General features: G+C 42.2%; 2 protein-coding genes across 4 annotated transcripts; both read left to right on the top strand.

Annotated features, from left to right (window-relative positions):
- The first annotated feature begins 1790 nt into the window (after positions 1-1790).
- Positions 1791-9094, top strand: LOC308293989 (uncharacterized protein). Of its 2 annotated transcripts, XM_080736679.1 has the most exons (4): positions 1791-2180; positions 3875-3985; positions 4901-5088; positions 8527-9094. In XM_080736679.1, the coding sequence occupies exons 2-4, from the start codon at positions 3876-3878 to the stop codon at positions 8928-8930; spliced, it is 702 nt and encodes a 233-aa protein (XP_080592805.1). In that variant the 5' UTR covers positions 1791-2180; position 3875; the 3' UTR covers positions 8931-9094. The 2 variants fall into 2 exon arrangements, with proteins under 2 accessions (XP_080592805.1, XP_080592804.1); XM_080736678.1 differs by having other exon boundaries at positions 1791-3985.
- Positions 9095-9774: 680 nt separating this feature from the next.
- Positions 9775-16283, top strand: LOC308294002 (uncharacterized protein). Of its 2 annotated transcripts, none has more exons than XM_080736698.1 (11): positions 9775-10026; positions 10137-10372; positions 10476-10654; positions 10893-11019; positions 11369-11533; positions 11857-12799; positions 13820-14085; positions 14184-14279; positions 14365-14915; positions 15169-15258; positions 15370-16283. In XM_080736698.1, exons 8-11 carry the CDS (start codon positions 14267-14269, stop codon positions 15835-15837), a joined length of 1122 nt encoding a protein of 373 aa, XP_080592824.1. In that variant the 5' UTR covers positions 9775-10026; positions 10137-10372; positions 10476-10654; positions 10893-11019; positions 11369-11533; positions 11857-12799; positions 13820-14085; positions 14184-14266; the 3' UTR covers positions 15838-16283. The 2 variants fall into 2 exon arrangements, with proteins under 2 accessions (XP_080592824.1, XP_080592823.1); XM_080736697.1 differs by having other exon boundaries at positions 9776-10026; positions 14397-14915.
- Positions 16284-18266: the final 1983 nt, after the last annotated feature.

Genomic DNA, 18266 nt, shown 5'->3' with positions numbered 1-18266 from the left:
TGGTCAGACCTGGTGGAGTTGCAGGAAGTTACACTGTTGTGGTCAGGCCTGGTGGAGTTGCAGGAAATATGTTGTCAACCAATCATCAAGGATGATGATACACGAAAGAAGAAGTGGACGAGCACGAGGAGAGGATGGAGGAGCTGGAGTCTCTTCAGAATTCTTTTCCCTCAGGAAGCTGAAGGAGGAGAAGACTCTGCAAGAGATTCAGCGAGAGTGGGACGCCGGTCCCACTCCGCGGTGGCCAACTACTTTTCCCTCATGTGAGATCCAAGACCCTGCCTGCACCCTGCACCCCCCCCCCCCCCCCCCCCCCCGCCCCGCCACCTTCCTCTCCTTTTGCTGTGACCTTGCCGTGGTGGAGAGGCTTAGTGATTCAGTGACTCTGGGACCTATGCTGGTGGAGGTTGATCCTGACAGGTTTAACCACACCGCATTGGTCACAGGAGAGAGTCCAAACTAACAACAGCAAAACCTCTTTCTGTAATCAGTGAGGTGTGAACTATGGACATGTTACCATACTTAAAATCCAACACATTATCATCCTCTGTTCGTCAGAGGGTTGACGTGCTGACACATATGCCCATGGCGTTTATTCAAGAAGCTCCAAGACCGGCTCATGAGCCGTGGCGTTTATTCAAGCAGCAGGAGGAATGGGCTCCTTGCGTTCATTCAAGCAGCAGTGGCTGTTGGCTCTCCGCCCACTCTTTCAGTCGCGCTAGTGAGGTTACCATGACAACGCGATTGTCAGAACCGGGATGCTGTTACACGCGTGTATCAAACCAGCATCCCGGTTCTGCAACATGGGCTAAAACGAGTCATCGTCACGATGATACACGAAAGAAGAAGAAGTCACGTGTCCATTTCAATATTCCGGTGGTTTAGTTTATAGGCATTTCCATTTAACTCATTGCATGCCAGGCCCGATAGTCCCGAGATTATTTCAATGTCTTTCCCTGCCAGGCCCGATAGTCCCGAGAATTTCCGCCATTTTGAAAAAAAAAAAGTTTTTTTTTCAAAAAAAAAAAAAAAAAAATCAAAAACAATTTCTGACCCCAAAAAACTTAGTAGGCATGATAGAAATCGCGAAATTGCATGTTTAACCCCCATAGCAACCCCATCTATCAAACATGGCAGCCATCTTTGTTTACATTTTAGGAAAACATAATGGCTTCTATCTCATGAATGCCTGAACGGATTTCCATTCGGATTTTTTTGTTTGAAAGCTGTGAGCAATGTGGACACACGTGGTGCATTATCTAGGCATGGGTGTGCATGATCCGTGCACTATGAATTACATGGAAGTCTATGGAGACCATAGGCACCGTAGAGTACGAAGCTATGTTAAAATGGCGGGGAATGTGTTAATGCATTTTGATAACATTTAAAGCCTTAGCTTTATAATGGGTTTAATTTTACCTCCCTCTAATTAATTCCTTAGATTTTTATTTAATGTTTAATGTATTTCTTTCATGTTTTTATTTTGAGCCAACCGAAATGGCATGGCCATCGAGTTTAATTAATCATTTAAGGATATTGCTAATGTAATTTGAGCCATTGTGTTTATTCATTGTTAAAATAATTTAAAAAAATATTATAATTAGGTATTTTTACCGGAAGTTTCGTACGTCTTTCACCACACGCCCTACGCAAGTTTCTAAATTCTAGGAGAGCTAAGGCAAGGAGCGCTCGTTTTCACCAGCGTCGGCAGGTTAGCTACTCAGCGTCTGTTTTACTGAGGTTAAGGTTAGGGTTAGGGTTAGGGTTAGAGTTAGGGTTAGGGTTAGGGTTAGAGTTAGGGTTAGGGTTAGAGTTGGGGTTAGGGTTAGGAATGGTTAAGGATAGGTTCAGGTTTTGGTGCACCTCCGCGGTCCAAGTGACTACAATGTAGCGCTCCCTATCTCCGGTTCAGCCAATCACAAGCTTCAAAAATGAGTCCGGGGCGTGGTTTTGCACCCCCTACCACTGACTGGTGTGACATCATCATCATACCCGGAACTTATGCGGAAAGTACAGCCAAACAGAAAAGTCATATCTGATCGCATTAGACAGTGTTAAACTCTCTTTGCCTCTCGATTTGCGCATACCCTTTATTGTTGCTGACGGAACAGCTTTGGTTTGTTTGAGACAACCGAGAGACAACTACTACTACTACTACTAAAGGCCTACATCGCATTAAGGTAAGTTAGAGCAACACTGATGGCTAATGTTGTTAGCTACCATGGCGTGTGCTAAGTGTTTCCATAGAACAGAGTGGTTCTCAACCTTTTCAGGCCGCAACCCCCAAAATAATCATATTTTAACTGGGGATCCACACACCCTGACGAGCACCAAGAGTTGATGCATTACATTTTGTATAACACGGTTCTATTGTGAAATGTTTGTCTTATGAATGAGACAAATACAAAACAATGTTTTTATTGAACTCAAGAAAACAATTGGACGTCAACTACTACTTTAATGTTTTATGATAAGCATGTTGAATTACCTTGTAGAAATATGTTATACAAATAAACTTGCCTTGCCTTACTCTAAAGTAAGGCAAGGCACTTCAGGTCTCCATCAGTCCCCCCCCCCCCCACTGATGGAGACTCCAAGCTCTGGCACGGGGGCATTGTGAAAATAGCACAAAAATCTTTTCGAGCTTGTGCTGGGCTAAACTGGGCCCAGGTGGTTGCTATAGTAATATAGTACATGCAAGTACTATTGTGATAAACCCAAGGTGATGTTATTATTATTATGTGAGATGGTCAGGAAAACAATAATGTACCGTGGGACACCTTTGGCTGTGGGGTCTGGGGGCTCTCTTCTGAAATGTTTAAACTTAGATGTAATGTCATGTATTGTGGCGCATTTAAACAGGGATTGTGATACTTTTATCAGGCTTTCCTAACAGGAAAAGTACATGTATATTTTGTAGTTCAAAAGAAAATGTACAGAGATGGATGTGATAACTGAAGCAAAGTAGACCTCTTTAATAATAACCACATATGATTTAAAAGTGCTTATCTCTTTATGAGTGAATGTACGTGTATACTGTATTTGGGAACGCAAAGGGAATATTCTCACATTATTGATATTTTACATAAATTGTGGTGGCTCTACTTTTTAAATTGGCTAAATATAGTATCTTGCACCTTGGCTGAAATGAAAAAGTAACTCATTGATCTCAATAATTCAAGTTTGCAATGGCTTGAGAGTCAATGGATTATGTTGCATCTCTAATGGCAGCAAACCATGTGCACTGGAGTTGCAATTTCCAGCTTGGCCAAAGTGGTTATGATCTCCTGGTGTTTGCTACTTGATGTCCACTAATTGCTGTTTTTAACAAGGATAGCTCTTCAATTTCTTTATTGTCCGAAGGAAAATCATTCATCTTATTTAAATGAATCATCAAAATAGCCTAGTACAGGGGTAGGCAATCTTAGGCACGGGTGCCAACATTGGCACAGGGGAGGGTAATCATTGGCACACTGGTAGAAGTGTGAGAGAGTCCACTCACATCTATATGCAGTTTACATCCTGCATAATTCTACATTCATTCAAACTGATAACTTTGGGGAGAGAGTCTGGGAGATAAGTGGGTTATTGCTTGAGTCTAATGATCATTATGCCTACAGAGTACAGACTAATGTAAAATAATATATTTCTAAAGAAGAACAAAAATAAAGGTCATGTATAGCCCGTCAAAACCAATTGGAAATATTATATGTTGGTGTCATAATTAAGATGTGGTGTTATAGTTGATATGGCACACTATCAAGAAAATGAAAACTTGGCACTTCATGTCAAAACGTTGCCGACCCCTGGCCTACTATGTTTACATTTTCACAAGAAAGCTAATCAACCTATGTTTCCACCCGCTTGTTTTTAGAATGGATTCAGACGATGAAGCCATCCTGGATGAGCTGGATGAAATTGTTGCAGAGCAAGCACCACCAGCAACACAGACAGCTCGACCCAGTCTCCCACGACCATCGACCAGGTCGGTAGAGAGAGACAGGGTTCCCACGGTCATGAAATTCCTGGAAATATTTTGAAATTGATTCGAAAAATATTTTTCCAGTACAGGAAAAGCTTTGGAATTGATCAAGGGTCCTGGAAGGTCCTGGAAAAAATAGCTATGCATTGTCTTTGGTTATTGATTTTGTTAATACCTCTGAAATGTCAAATTAAACACTGGCCAAATTGTCAAATATTAGAGGCAGAAATTGTGAAAATGGCAGATCTACATGCTCACAATGCCTCACAACGCGAGGCGTTGTGCATAGCAGTAAGCGACTTGTTATTTAGCAGAATTATTGTTATATAGTAGAGATGTTACCGATCAATCGGCTATGGATCGGATCGGGCCGATCAAAGCATGATCGGCGATAATCGGTGGTTTAGATCAAAAGGTAAATTCACCGATCAGATCGGATCGGTGCATCCGATCAACCAGCCGTTCAGTATGCCCACTTGAGGCCATTTTGGGGTATTGATTTCCACAGTGCTGAAGGAATAATTAGTTACTGCTATGATAATAAATACATAGTAATGCTAGTAAATAACTATAAGGCAAATATATAAATTAATTCATGAGTGAATGAATGAATTAAAGTTAAAACATTAACATTTAGAAAATATAAATAATAACTTGATCGGATCGGTGATTGATCGGTATCGGGTGATCAAACTTTTGTGATCGGTGCTCGCTGATCGGTTCCAAAAAACCTGATCGGACCATCCCTATTATATAGTCCTGGAAATCGGGTTAAATATTCTGGAAAAGTTTTGGAAAAGTTTAGGAAATTAATCGGTAATTATGTGTGGGAACTGGGAACCCTGGAGAGACAATTATAGCCAAGAGGCCAGCAGCAAGCTATTTAACCATATCTTTTTCCACCCTGTTTGTTTTTAGTTTGGATGCCGATGATTTGCCCGTCCTCCTCCATGAGTTGGACGAGCTTGTGGCAGATCAAGAAGCACCAAAAAAGAAACCCCGGCTCCGTCCTGCACGAGCACAGAGCGTGAGGTGGATAGAGAGAGATGAGAGTGGACGTATTCTAGCCAAGAGGCCAGCAGCTAGCCGGAACCCATCTGGACAGGGTTAGTATCTATTAAGCCAGTTAGTATGACTACAGTGCTCATGAAAACGGCTCAAAACAATTAAGGGATCACAGTGTTCCCTTTTTTCTTTGAGCAGTGTATATTCAATTGATTATTTGGACTTACTTTTGTTTGCTTCAAATACGTGTAAGATTGCTACCGGTATATGATGTTGTAGTAGTCATGATTCCTACAGTATTAGTTAAGTAAGATTGGTCTCCTTGTCTTTCAGCTCTTTAGTAAATAGAAAATACATTTACAGGTTAGGACAACCAATTTATACAAACATTAGAGAAAACTTACAGGATGCAGGATAAACAAGTGATATTGGTGTTATAACACAAATGGCAAATACATAAGTGATGACACAGAGAAATTCTCTCTCTCTCTAAAAAAACAAACACTACAGAGTGTTCCAGTTTTAAAGACCTGTAGAGATGGGGTTATTGGAGACTATCATTACTTGTTAAATAGGGCTACTAAAAAACAAACAATATCTCACAATATAGCTTTAACAGTTGCACCCCTATAGACAGTATATAACTATGTAAGTATAAAAATAGCATACTATAGTGTATAGATACTATAATGATCTGGGGCTTTCAACTGATTATGAACCAGGGGCCACCACCCTCACTAAGAATCAACCTGGGGACCACCGTTGTCTTGGAGAGGGGGTATGAGCTAAGATTAGTTATTTTGGAAACACTTGATATGCATTCCATGTCTATACAGTACATCTCACATTTTGATGAGATTTAGCCTCTGAGACAAAACGAAAGAATCTTTTGTCCACAATTCCATGCTGTATTGATGTTGGTACCAAAGGGAAGTTAACTGAAAGCGTAAAATAAAATACATTTTCATTTGAGAGTTAAAGATCTATAAGGCTCCATTTGTTAACAACTCTTTGCCTGGGGACCCATTTAGCTGGGGACCACCTGGAACCCTTCCAGGGACCCCTGGTGGTCCCCGGACACTGATAGTAGCCCCAGTTCTGTTATTGCTAGCTCCCTGTGTGCAGTTAGCCCAGTCGGTAGAGTGATAGCTTTTGGCCTGCAACGTACACGCATGCACACACACAACCATTCACCTGCCTTCACCCACACCCCCCCCCCACCTCCCCACCCAATGTCTTGTCAGGGCTTTTTTTTCTTTCTCCCAGGCAGTTCCTCAAATTAGTGGAACTGTATGGAAGCAATGTTTTTTTAACAGCCCAAGCCTGCAACTCCCCATCACCCAAACGCAAAGCTTGTACTCCCCACTCCCAAATCTTTTTCTTTTTTCAGCAAGAAAGGGCTATATTGGCAGCGCCGTGGAATGGCAGCAGCTGTGCTCCCTTAAATGCACAAATACATTTCGTTGTACTGTGAATGTACTTGTATGTGTACTGTTCTTTGTAAATGAGTTGATCGTTGACAAATGAAACTGTGCCTGTGTACCTGTACTGTATTGTTACAATGACAAATAAACTCTAATCTAATCTACTGGGTTCATGGCTTGGGTATGGGGCGGCCATAGCTGAATGGTTAGGGGGCCTGCCTGTCACTGGTTTGATTTTCGGCCAGGATAGCAATGTTGATGTGTGTCCCTGAGCAAGACTCTTATAACCCCTAATTGCTCACGCGCTCCTTGTGGGCTGCGAAGCAGCTGGGTTGGGCTGCAAATACTGAATTTCCCTCGTGGGAGGTAACTATTATTATTAATTAAGATGGATGTGTGTAAGTACTGTATTAAGCTCCGATATATCTACCAGTGTGTAAGTACTGTTAGCTCCACTGTATATACCAGTGTGTAGGTACAGTACTGTAAGCTCTAATATATCTACCAGAGGTCTAGCACATAGAAAGGTTATACACAACCTTCTTCTCAATTTCCCACTACTACTACTACTGACCACTCTGACCTGCTTGCATACATTTTCATTTTATTTCTTATTAGTCTTTATCCTTGCATGATTTGGAGGACACAAATGTAACATGAAACATGAAAAAAAGGAATAAATATATATATATATATTAAGGGTGGGGAAGTTAACGCGATATTAACTAATTAACGCAAAATCCCTTTATCGGCGATAATATTTTTAACGTGCGATTAACGCGGTGATTTTTGCCCCCCGGTGCAATGAGTTTTGAGCCTCGGTGCGCCCCGTAGTCAGGAAGAGAATGCAGCCCGCAGTGCAGAGAGGGAGCAGAGGGAGAGACACGTAAACAAGACAGTCACACAGACAGTCAGAGGCAGAGCGGTGGAGGTTTTGGGACACAGGCAGGGGCAGACAGACAACCACGGTTGCACTCATTGGAGACTATTGGACTTCACTCAGTAATCACAGTTCTCTCGAGAACACAGCACATTATTTTGACGGGGAGTGGAGGCTTCTGTTGCATGGGCTGACTGTTATGAAGACGTTAGCTTCACGTTAGCTTCAGACGTAGCCTACTAGCCCTGGAACTTGTCTGTGCTGTCTGCCCCAAAGCCTCCACCATGCGTGTAGCCGGAGAGAGTATCATTGAAAATAAAGTCAGCAAACTGCTGATCACCGACAGTGCACACAACATGATCGCAGGGGCCAGGGAACTGGATGGGCATAATGCCTTGTGCAACACATCTTCAGCTAGCTATAGCCTATAATCTCCAAGCAATACCACCGCAATGTGTGGCATCGTCACGTTAATGTTAATGTATTGTTAATCTAAGGCTACCAACAAGCCATCACAGTGTCTACATAATAACAGGGTTTATCAAAGTGAACTAGGGGTGCCATAATCTTAACACCAGTCCAGGGTGCGGTGCCTCAGAATACTTTGATAATGTTTCAAATGTAGCCTATCAATATTACTTCAGTTAAACCTAGAGCCTCTATACTTTGTAAAACGCTGCACTGTACTTGAGTAATCTTTCCAATACACAAACTCTTCACAAAATAAAAGATTAAAAGCTCACAACGCATCTTATTGTGAGCTTGTAGATCAGCTATGATTGGTGAATGTTCCCCCCAGAATAGGGATGATGTGGTTAAAGTGATTAAATATATAAAAGTTAATTTAAATCTGTCCTAATGGAAACATTTTCTCGAATATTCTGGACAGTAAGCCTATTTGTCATATAGATTTTGAATAAACTAGGTATTTGTCTACCTCCCATGTTGATATGAGTATTATATATCTGTTTAAGGTAGTTTTAGAACAGATAAAAAATATGCGATTAATTTGCATACCAGAGACTGGTGGTAGGTCATTTAATATCTACGGTTGTTTATATTTTCTTCTCTTTCATTTTTGCCTGTTGGATGAGCAATTGCCAAGCAGCATTCACATTGTTATCTAACACTGTTGCATTTGAATGTATTTATTATTTGTTTTTGTATAAAAATGTTCAAACCGTAGGCATAATATATTTGTACTAGTGCATGTCTTTCTTTTACAATTCCTATAGAATGCCTCCTTCAAGATCTGCTGCAGGACCAGAGCAGCTCGGATGACGAGCCAGAGCCAGAGGTACTCGAACGAGCTCCACAGGCCAAGGACGATTGGAGCACTCGCAATGCCCTTCACTCTGAAAGATGGAGGGCAATGAGGCCATCCCTGGTCAACTGCATGCTGGCACGAGAAAATGTGGCATCGTCCATCTGCAGCCAGTGTCAGAACAACACTGCAGCTGTCCGGTGCAGAGACTGCCTCCCGTGTCCATTCCTCTGTGCGGAATGTGATATGAGCAGGCACAGCACGGCACTGGTCCTTCACAACCGGGATGACATGACTGGTGGTTTCTTCCGGTCATTAGCTCCAACCAGTTGCATTGTAGATGCGGCTGTTAGACAATGTGGTAAGTTACATTAGCACACGCTATTATCCAAAGTACATGAGCAGAATAAATGTGCTCTATTCAACAAACAAATGGTCACATAAGTAGATCAATTGTTTAAGTAGGAGGTACCAGGAAGCATCCAGCCTAGTATCAGCCTGCATAATATGCATCTAAACTAGAATATTATGATATAATTGATAATATCATTTTAACTCATCTGGTGCCGATCCCGGACTAGTTTGGCTTTATTTCAATCCAATACAATCTTTTTTTTATTAATTCACTTACCCTGAGCTGCTTGTAGAGTCGTGGGTGGTCCTGGCTCGCTAGCCGCTAGCCAGCTAGCCGTTCTACTCTGTCCGACGATATATTCCATTAAAAATGGTTTAAAATACATTTTTGAGCTCCCCAATGTTCACCCAATGTTCGGCGCCGCTTCCGATGAGTACACGAGTGTGCCGATCCCGGAGTAGTCCGGCTTTATTTAATTAAAGGAATAAAATGATAAGGGGCCTTCTGAAGCCTGGCTTGATTTTTGTAGCTACTAGCCGAAAGCTAACAACGTCCCGGCCGGCCGTAATTTGCGAACGTAATCGCCAATCTCCGCCTAATCCAATGAAAGGCAGCATCTTTAAAGGCTTATAGCTCCTTTTTGTGTTATAGGAAAGCGGCGCGAGGTTTATTTACGGCTAAATAGCCGAAAAATGATCTTTTAGATGACAAAATGGAAATAGCCATTGTGTTTGCATCTTCATCCGGGACATTTCCATGCTGTGCATGAACGTGAGCACGTCAGGTCCTGGAAGCTGAAGTCTTGGAAGCTAAAGCGCTCGCCTATGAGAGATGCGCTGGCATTCTTTGGCCCCTAGAGGGCGCTGGCACTCAAAGAGTTAAATAGCATCCCATTAATGAGTGACATCTGAGGGAAGTTAATTACTGTTAATTGACATATAGATAACTAGTGAAGGTACGTTAGACTGCTGTATGTGATTTTGCTAATTGATAATGAACAAAACTCTCTTTTAGTGCGATTCTTGCCCATTGTGATGCCTGTCAACATCTGTGGTTGTCCACCTGAGCTGATGAAGGTCATCAAAGGAAAGGATGTTGTTTTGGTCACAATAAATGGTAATTATAGGATTTCCTCTTCTCTGTTTGAAATATGTTTCCTTACAAAACAGCTCCCTCAAGAAACATTGTGGTTAGCATCATGTATGTATGTATGTATGTATCTGTAGGACGGTATGATCTTAGCATGCCACAGCTGTCCTGTGAGGGATGCCAGGCTTCGTGGAATGTAGGAGTTGCGGATCTTGTACAAAATGGCTACTGGCCAGCCACCACCGTCAACTTCCAAACAATCTACGAGGCAGACTTGTTCCATACCTTTGAGGACCTGAAGATGCTGTCACCAGGGATTGCAATTCAGGCTTTTCTACGGATGATTGACAGAAGGACTGTTCGCTTTGGCCGTGTAAGTACTAATTTCTTTGGTCTGCACTTCACGCATTGTAAAAGTGTTTGTTTGGATATGAAGATTTCTGTTAAACTAATGTTTTCTGCTGTTGTTTTTCTAGACTGGGAAAATTCCTTCAGACAGCTTTCAAAAAATATTTTTTGAATGGGCTGCTGTACGGTACCTGATCGATTCCCTCTGCCAGGAGGAGCCATTTTGCTGTCCTGCATGCACGCCGTCAATGCTTGCGGTCTCTGTAGATGGGAACCGGAAGCATTACCGTTTTAAGAGCACAGCAAGGTTTGTACATATCCACACTGTTCATATCAAGGAATGGCAAAATCTATTGTGCATTTTACACAGTGTAACCCAGTTGCGCTGTAGCTTGGCATTGCCAGACTGATTATGTGAGGTCACTGTAACGTTCCCACCATATTGCTATGAATGTTTGAGAGATCCTACATGATCAGTCTGGAAATACCTTGAACTTTTAGTGTTCAACATCTTAAATGAAATGTCTCCCCATTTTTTTTTTTAGATCCAACGAACAAGCCATCTTCGTCCTGAGGTCCTGGTAGATGAGTACAACAGCCTGGTTCCTGACCAAACATTGTGCTTTGACACCATCCTCGCCACAGAGAATCCCTGGCCGTGGCAAATATGTGGTATGCATTTGGCCTCTTAAACCCCAGCGTCTCTATTCTGGGAAAACATTTGCGCAAAATAGCCGATTGACAAGCGTGACGCATTGTGAGCTTGTAGATTGGCTATTTTCAGTGAAGATATTTAATGTAGAGCAGAAACACCTGATAGTTACTAGTATAGGGTCATGAGGGACGCTCAACAACAAATGGTGTGTGCGTGGTTAATGTCCTGTATGTATTCTTTCTTTCATGTTGTTGCTATAGTACCGTATATGATTAATACTGATAAATGATGACATGAATGACAAATAATATATGCGTCTATAATCTTTGAGCAGTGTTCCCAACCTTCCATATCTATGTATTACAGGGTCTGTTGATTACAGTACGAAGAAAGAGGTGTTCATCAAGTGCATGGCAGTCCGTAGGCTTCAGGAAGAAAAGTACATCATTGTCCGGGAGATGAGGCAGCACTGGGATTTTCTCAAGGCCCGTTCCAGAGTGCTGTCCGACGTTTCTCTCCATCAGAATGAAGGCAAGTGGCAAAGTAACATTGTGAACTTCTACTTATTGAAAATGTTCTGTCATGTTAAAACAGGATTGTGCTAGGTAATGTAATTTCTGTTTGGCTGGAAATGGCTGATCTACCAGCTCAAAACACATCACAACGTGACGTTTTTGAGCTTGTAGATCTGCTATTTCCACTATTTCTGAAAATCCAAAATGGAAATTATTGTGACGATCTAAGCAAAAATAATTGCAATTAGGTGATTGTGTAATAATTTTGACAGGCCTAGTTTAGAGTGTGAAATATGCGTTGTTCCCTATATAGTGAGTGACACATTGTTCCTTTTTTAGGAGTTCTACCGGAGGACGCAAGGAGGGGTCTCACGTGCCTCGTCCGCAAAAAGGAGATGGAGCTGAGAGCTGTTAAGAGGCGCGCAAGGAAGCGTTACTTGGAGGTCATGTCATCAACCGATGACAGGCAAGTGGACCCGTTGGACAGTTCAGATGAAGAGCAGTTCTTCCTAAGTTCGGACTCTGGCAGTTCAGACTCCGACAGTTCTGACTCGGACTCTCCTGACTCGGACTCTCCTGGTGACGTTGATGTGGAAGGCACTCTTCCAGAGATGGAGACGGAGAGACAGAGAGAGACAGACAGCGAGAGAGAGTGAGACGGAGATACAGAGAGACAGGCACTCTGTCACTCAAATTGAATACTGAACTATAACAGGGACATGGTACTTTTGACGTTGTTGGTCTACTTTTTTCTTGGTCTACCTCACGCCTACTCATGGATCCTACTGACTTACCTACCAGGAGGACAGAGAGCCTTCATCCTACTCCCTCCCAACACTCCCTGCTGACAGCCTGTAGGAATGCAGTGCCAATTACCACCCTCCTCCCTGGCCAGCGATAGATGCTCGACAAAGCCAGATGCACCATGGTGGCTTTCAAATCTGTGGTGGAGGGCAGGCATTTTACCACTGCACCACCCGAATGCCTATGTGGATTATGTGTCTTGACAGTTTTTTTTGAGCGATGGAAGCCGCTCATTTGAGTGGCTATGTCCGTGGCTCACTGCTCCTACAGATTTTGCACATTTCTGGACACTGCTGTCTAGAGTCATGTCATCAACATGGATCTGTCCCATTTAGCGCCACCATCAGGCCGATCTTTTCAAACACATTTCTGGACACTGCTCCTACAGATTGTCTATGTCTATATTCGTGTCATTCGTGTCATAGACTGCTGCCCTGTGTTGTGCCTCCATGGGCTGTGTTCATCAATAAAGAGAGAGGTAAATGTCATTCAGTTTGGTTTTATACACAATATGTTTTATATTGTGTTAAGGTGTATGATTTCTTTATTTTATAGATAGACTGTGACTGCTGTTTTGTTCTGTTTGAGTTTTACTGATTTATATTCATTTCAGTTATTCCCTTTTCTTTCTTTTGTGTAATAGTATTTATTGGAATGGCATTGTAACCTGAACATTCTTTGTTCAACATCCTTGTATTTCCCCCAAGAAATATTTATACTCATACATTTATACTCGTCGTAATCTATTCAGTAGTGCTTTCAAGGCCGGACGTGACCGGACGCCATGTGGCTTTGCATACTCTGCTTTACTTTATTGAATGCCTTAGCTTTTACCTTTTAAGGTGGTTGTGTGGGGCTTTTAAGCCGTGACATAATTTTGTAGTCAGACCTCCAAGCAGATTTATTGTCAATATGTGTCCCTCGCTATTTCAACAGATCTGAGACAAAAAATAACGACTCAAGTATTATTCTACCACTTTCCTGTCAACAAGAAAGAGAAGACAAATTTGTAAATAGTAAAAATAGTAAAAAGATTCATGGGTGCTGGGGCCTTTTGGCCCCAAAAGTTCTCCTCTGCCTACAAAATGATGTCAGACTTAAGAGGGCACTTGTTGCTAGGCCCTTCCTTTTGGCAACACCTGCCATCCTCCAGTGCCCCTTGTGTATATAGAGCATGAGCTTTTCTTTTTAACTGATGTTTTAAACTAGGACTATATTTTATACAATATAGTCCTTTAATCATTTCTGAATTATTGAATAAACATTGTAATCTTGGGGGGAAATCCTTGTCTCTGCCCATCTTTTATTGTCACACATGCATCAAGAATCTGTTGGGGTTTTAGTTTGTATATGTGAATTAAACCTAAACTAAACCTGGGATATGGCCCAATGTATTGTTATTGTGGTCATTGGCTCCACATTGGACCATCATGGCTCATCCTGAAAAGGTCCCTCATTAACCCAGGAATTCACACATAATGTCCTATTGTTCCAACAGGGTTTATATCCAGAGACCTGTACATCTGCTCATTCAGCACAAGCTACTACTGACTGAGAGCAGTTCTCAAACCACTGCTCTGTGTCTGGGACTTCATTCTATCTACAGCAAACAAGATGTCTGGAAACCTTGGAACTCGCCTGTCTCACCACAATGATTCATTCACTAGTACTCAGCAAGAAAGTTTCAACAAGTGCAAAACATACTTGGCAATGGTCGCCTTCGTCCTACAAGACTCTCCAGACAGGATGCTCACCTCTAATCAGGTAAGAAACAGACAATGCTGCTGTTAACAGTTTACATCTCGTAATCAAATGCAATGTTAACTTTCAGAATTTATAACTTGATTTATTTTTTTCTCCAGTTGATGGACAGACTGGAAGCATTTGGGTCCACGAGGACAAGATTCTTTGAGAACAACATCCTAGTCTGTTTGTCAGCCAACACATGTTTTGTCAGGGTAAATATAAATTCATCAAATAAACATTCACAAATAAAAATGTAATCTGTAAATGTCTGAACTTTCATCCAGCTTAATCAAATAGACATTATACTGTGCTTTCATTTTCATGTTCAGATGAGCCCAGGGAACAACTGGAGACTTGATCACAGTAAAATAACAGAAAAGATGGCATGTCGTCACCTCAAAGGAGTTCTGGAGTGGTTCCCAGAGTTGACTTCCACAGGGAGAAAGGCGATGTTGACCAGACCACCACCAGCCCACTACACAACCCTCCACTCTCCTGAAGCCTGCAAAGATGTTAACAGTAGATATAAGGTGAAGTTCAGCAGTTCTTTCTCCATTGAATCCATCCTGAAGAAAGACGGCCCCTCTGGTCTGTGCTGCAAAGCCTCTCTGTCAGAGGAGTCCAGTGTGTCACAGAAGTCTAACTGGTCTACAGAGAGAATGGTTGGACTTAAGATGAAGTTCACATGGGACTCTTCACCTGCTGCTAGACCCACCAAGAGGAAGTTCATGAGTCTTGCTCAATCAAACGCTACTCGGCAAGAACATTTCAACCAGTGCAAATCCTGCTTGGCAATGATCGCCCTTGTCTTACAAGATGCTCCAGAAAAGATGCTCACCTTTAGACAGGTAAGAAAACATATAATCCCACTATATATTTAACCGTCGATTACCCATTCCCGGGTAACATTGCGAGGCCAGTGTGGATATACAGTATAATCCTCCATCTGGTCCTTAGTCTGCCCGTGGCCTTCTCTCAGTGGGACGTACCCTAAATACCTACCTATGGAAATGCCTGTTTGTTATCAAATGTAAAGTTGACGTTACATTTGATTCAAGACCTCATTTGTAATTTGACGTATTTTTCTTTTTTCCCCTGCAGTTGATGAACAGACTGGAATCATTTGGATATCTGCAGACAAAATCTGCGAACATCAGAGCCTGCTTGTCAACCCACACATGTTTTGTCAAGGCAAATATATAAATTCCTTGAAAAAGAACATTCCAACTGGTATTAAATGGATATGATTTACCCATGCTCTCATCAAACTTAATTCTAACAGCTGTGTTCTTTCATTTTCAGATTTCGTTGAGCCCAGAGTCCCCATCGAACTACTGGAAACTTGATCACAGCAAAATAACAGAAAAGATGGTGTGTCGTCACTTCGAAGGAATTCTGGGGTGGTTCCCTGAGTTGACCTCAGTGAGAAAGGAGATGATGGCCACGTCGCCACCATCACCAGACCACTACACAACTCTCCACTCTACTAAAGATGCAGCCTGCAAAGCTGTTAACAGTAGATGGGAGGTGAAGTTCAGCAGTTCTTTCTCTGTTGACTCCATCCTGAAGAAAGACAGTCTCTCTGGTCTGTGCTGCAAAGCCTCTCCTCTGTCAGAGGAGTGCAATGTGTCAGTCAAAGTGGTGCATAAGCCTGATTGGTGCACAGAGAGAACTGTTGGCACGAAGAGGAAGTTAAACTGGGACTCTTCACATGTGGACACACCAGTCCCTGATATTCAGGGACTGGTTGCTTACTGTAAATTCTGCTAAATCTAGAGTAAAATGTATATATGTGTATAGTATAATTTGTAAATTCATTGCGAGGCCTTGTCTGTGTGTGTTGTGTGGATTTGTGCTGAATTGTGCTGTACCTTTTATCATTTTTGTCTTAATCTTAAAGGTGTTATTATTTTAATAAATGCATGAAAATATATTCAAAGAAAACCAACCGAATCCTTTCCCAGTTTAGGGGTCTGGTGTGCACACATAGGCCTGTACATTATATTGAAAATTCTGCTGGCGCAAGTACGGTAATGCAACAGGCAAACGGGAATAACATTTAAAATGTGAAATCAATTGGCAGCCTACTGCCACTGTTTAGGTATAGTACCTTCCACGGAGATGGGGATGATTCCAATTCTCATCTCGTTAAAGTGCTGTCTTGAACAGTTTTGACACTTATTCACTGCTAGGAGGCAAGGCTCAGTTTCCTCCTCTGTCATGTAAAATATCTAAATGCAGTTCATGTGAATGTCACTCACTGTCAAAATACACAAAACATCCAAAAATGACTCCAACTGTTTCATCCAGCCTCAAGGTAAATGTAAAAAGCATTAAATAAAATGAATAGTTTTGTGTAAATGTTCATTTTAGCTCTTTCATAAAAGTAGTTTGGAAAACAATATCCATGGTTGTTGATGTCAGAAAGGATCTCAGATAATCACTGGATCTTTCTGATATGCACTTACTTAATTGACACATCCTCATTTGATGTTGCCTGGGTGGTTCAGAAGATATTTTTTTCTATGGTGTTTTCAATTTTTTCTATGCCTGTTGTGTGCCACATTGTACCATTGATTCAAACAATGATGGACCACAATATTGTTATACTGTAGCCAAGTTTAAATGCCCACTTCACCTCTGGGACAACAGATCTTATTTTATTGTTGTTTTGGACACGATCAATATGATGCAAAATGCATCACTAGTCATGCTGAAATACTAACATATCTAAAAACACAGATTGAACACAAAAAATAACTCAGGATTGTGTTGATTGTGTCCCAAACAACAATAAAATAAGATCTGGTTGTCCCAGAGGTTTGTTTACTGTTGAGAGAAAAAAAAACAATGTTGCACATTAAGTTAATCATCTGGGGACCCCCCAAAATAATTTGGGGACCCCCCTGGGGGTCCCGGCCCACAGGTTGAGACCACTGCTTCATGGTATGATGATCATGAAACATGTCTATCCTGACTGAGGGAGTGGAATGACAATGCCACCACCTACATGCCACGAGGTGTCACTGAATGGTTTGAAGTGTGAATCATATTCTATGAACTGTGCACTGTGTGCAGTGCCCAGATATCAACACAACTGAACACCTATGAAAGATTTTGGACTAACGTGCACGTGTTGAGACATTTGGCGCTCTCCACCACCATCATCAAAATATTTTGGTTAGAATGGTCTTTCATCCCTCAAATAAGAGTTCTAGAATCTAAGTCACTTGTAACAGAGTATTTCTATTTTGCAGTAAAACATTTGAGAGTTAGCTTGCTGTTAGCAGCTGAGAGTTAGCTTGCAAGCTAACACAATGTTTAATACAAACAAAAGACAACAAAAAGCAAGAATACATGTCATGTGTTATAGTGCTAGACCAGACACATGTCACTGCTGATTATTTACCTGCCACAATGTGTCCTTTGGTCGTGTGGCGATGTCGCCATGACAACGAAATATTATATATATAACACAAATTGTACACAAGCCTAGCTGACTGCTGCAGCAGCTGTTTGTTTACAAGCTGTGCGTACACGTGGATTCAGGTGACGTCAGAGCGTTTGCGCGTCTCTGTTGTATATGTCACCGGATGTTAGAGAAACAGGACGGCCGAGAAACGGAGCACTCGCGGTGCCGCACGGGGCGGAACAAGCGGTCGCCCACAACAACGTCCTCCAGGCGGAGCCCATCGATTGTCCACGACATTGCAAGCGGCGCGAAGGCCAGCGGACCTTGGTCCTGCTCTTCGCCCCCGAGCGCCGCGCGAGTTACGAAGCCGTGGTGAATGCAATCGTTATATTTATGCCCAGGCCGTAAGGCCTGGGCAAGCCCAAGATAAACGCTCATAGTAAGCTAATGGCTAAGCTAATGGCTAAACACCGCCCAGCTAGGCTAGTAAATAAAGAAAGGGAGTCGCAAACGAGTGACGTCAGCGCCTGCACTAGTGAATGGCTGTCTATGGGCTGTCGTCGCCATCTGGTGGTGATTAGTGTGTGGTGAACGAAACAAGCGCTCTTACAATGAACGTCCTGAGTTACCCAAACATACTGTAACATATACAAACCTAGGCAACAGCCAATGAGCAGCGGGCAGCCACGTCAGAGCGTTTGCGCGTCTCTGTTGTATACAAACCGTTGCTAGGCAACAGCCAATGAGCAGCGGGCAGCCAGCAGGATAAATAGAGAAGAGCAGGCCG

Source organism: Nannobrachium achirus (assembly GCF_963921795.1).
Source record: "Nannobrachium achirus genome assembly, chromosome: 11".
Classification (NCBI taxonomy): domain Eukaryota; kingdom Metazoa; phylum Chordata; class Actinopteri; order Myctophiformes; family Myctophidae; genus Nannobrachium; species Nannobrachium achirus.
The sequence above is the reverse complement of the archived record's forward strand: the minus strand, read 5'-3'. Positions and strand labels throughout refer to the sequence as shown.

What these genes read in the sequence shown, in the direction of transcription:
- LOC308293989 (XM_080736678.1), top strand. Translation starts at nt 3,768, where the DNA reads ATGAAAACTTGGCACTTCATGTCAAAACGTTGCCGACCCCTGGCCTAC. An exon ending in CTCCCACGACCATCGACCAG is followed by an intron (nt 3,986 to 4,900) that starts GTCGGTAGAGAG and finishes GTTTGTTTTTAG; the next exon opens with TTTGGATGCCGATGATTTGC. An exon ending in CCGGAACCCATCTGGACAGG is followed by an intron (nt 5,089 to 8,526) that starts GTTAGTATCTAT and finishes CAATTCCTATAG; the next exon opens with AATGCCTCCTTCAAGATCTG.
- LOC308294002 (XM_080736697.1), top strand. Translation starts at nt 13,936, where the DNA reads ATGTCTGGAAACCTTGGAACTCGCCTGTCTCACCACAATGATTCATTC. An exon ending in CCAACACATGTTTTGTCAGG is followed by an intron (nt 14,280 to 14,396) that starts GTAAATATAAAT and finishes TTTCATGTTCAG; the next exon opens with ATGAGCCCAGGGAACAACTG. An exon ending in AGATGCTCACCTTTAGACAG is followed by an intron (nt 14,916 to 15,168) that starts GTAAGAAAACAT and finishes TTTCCCCTGCAG; the next exon opens with TTGATGAACAGACTGGAATC.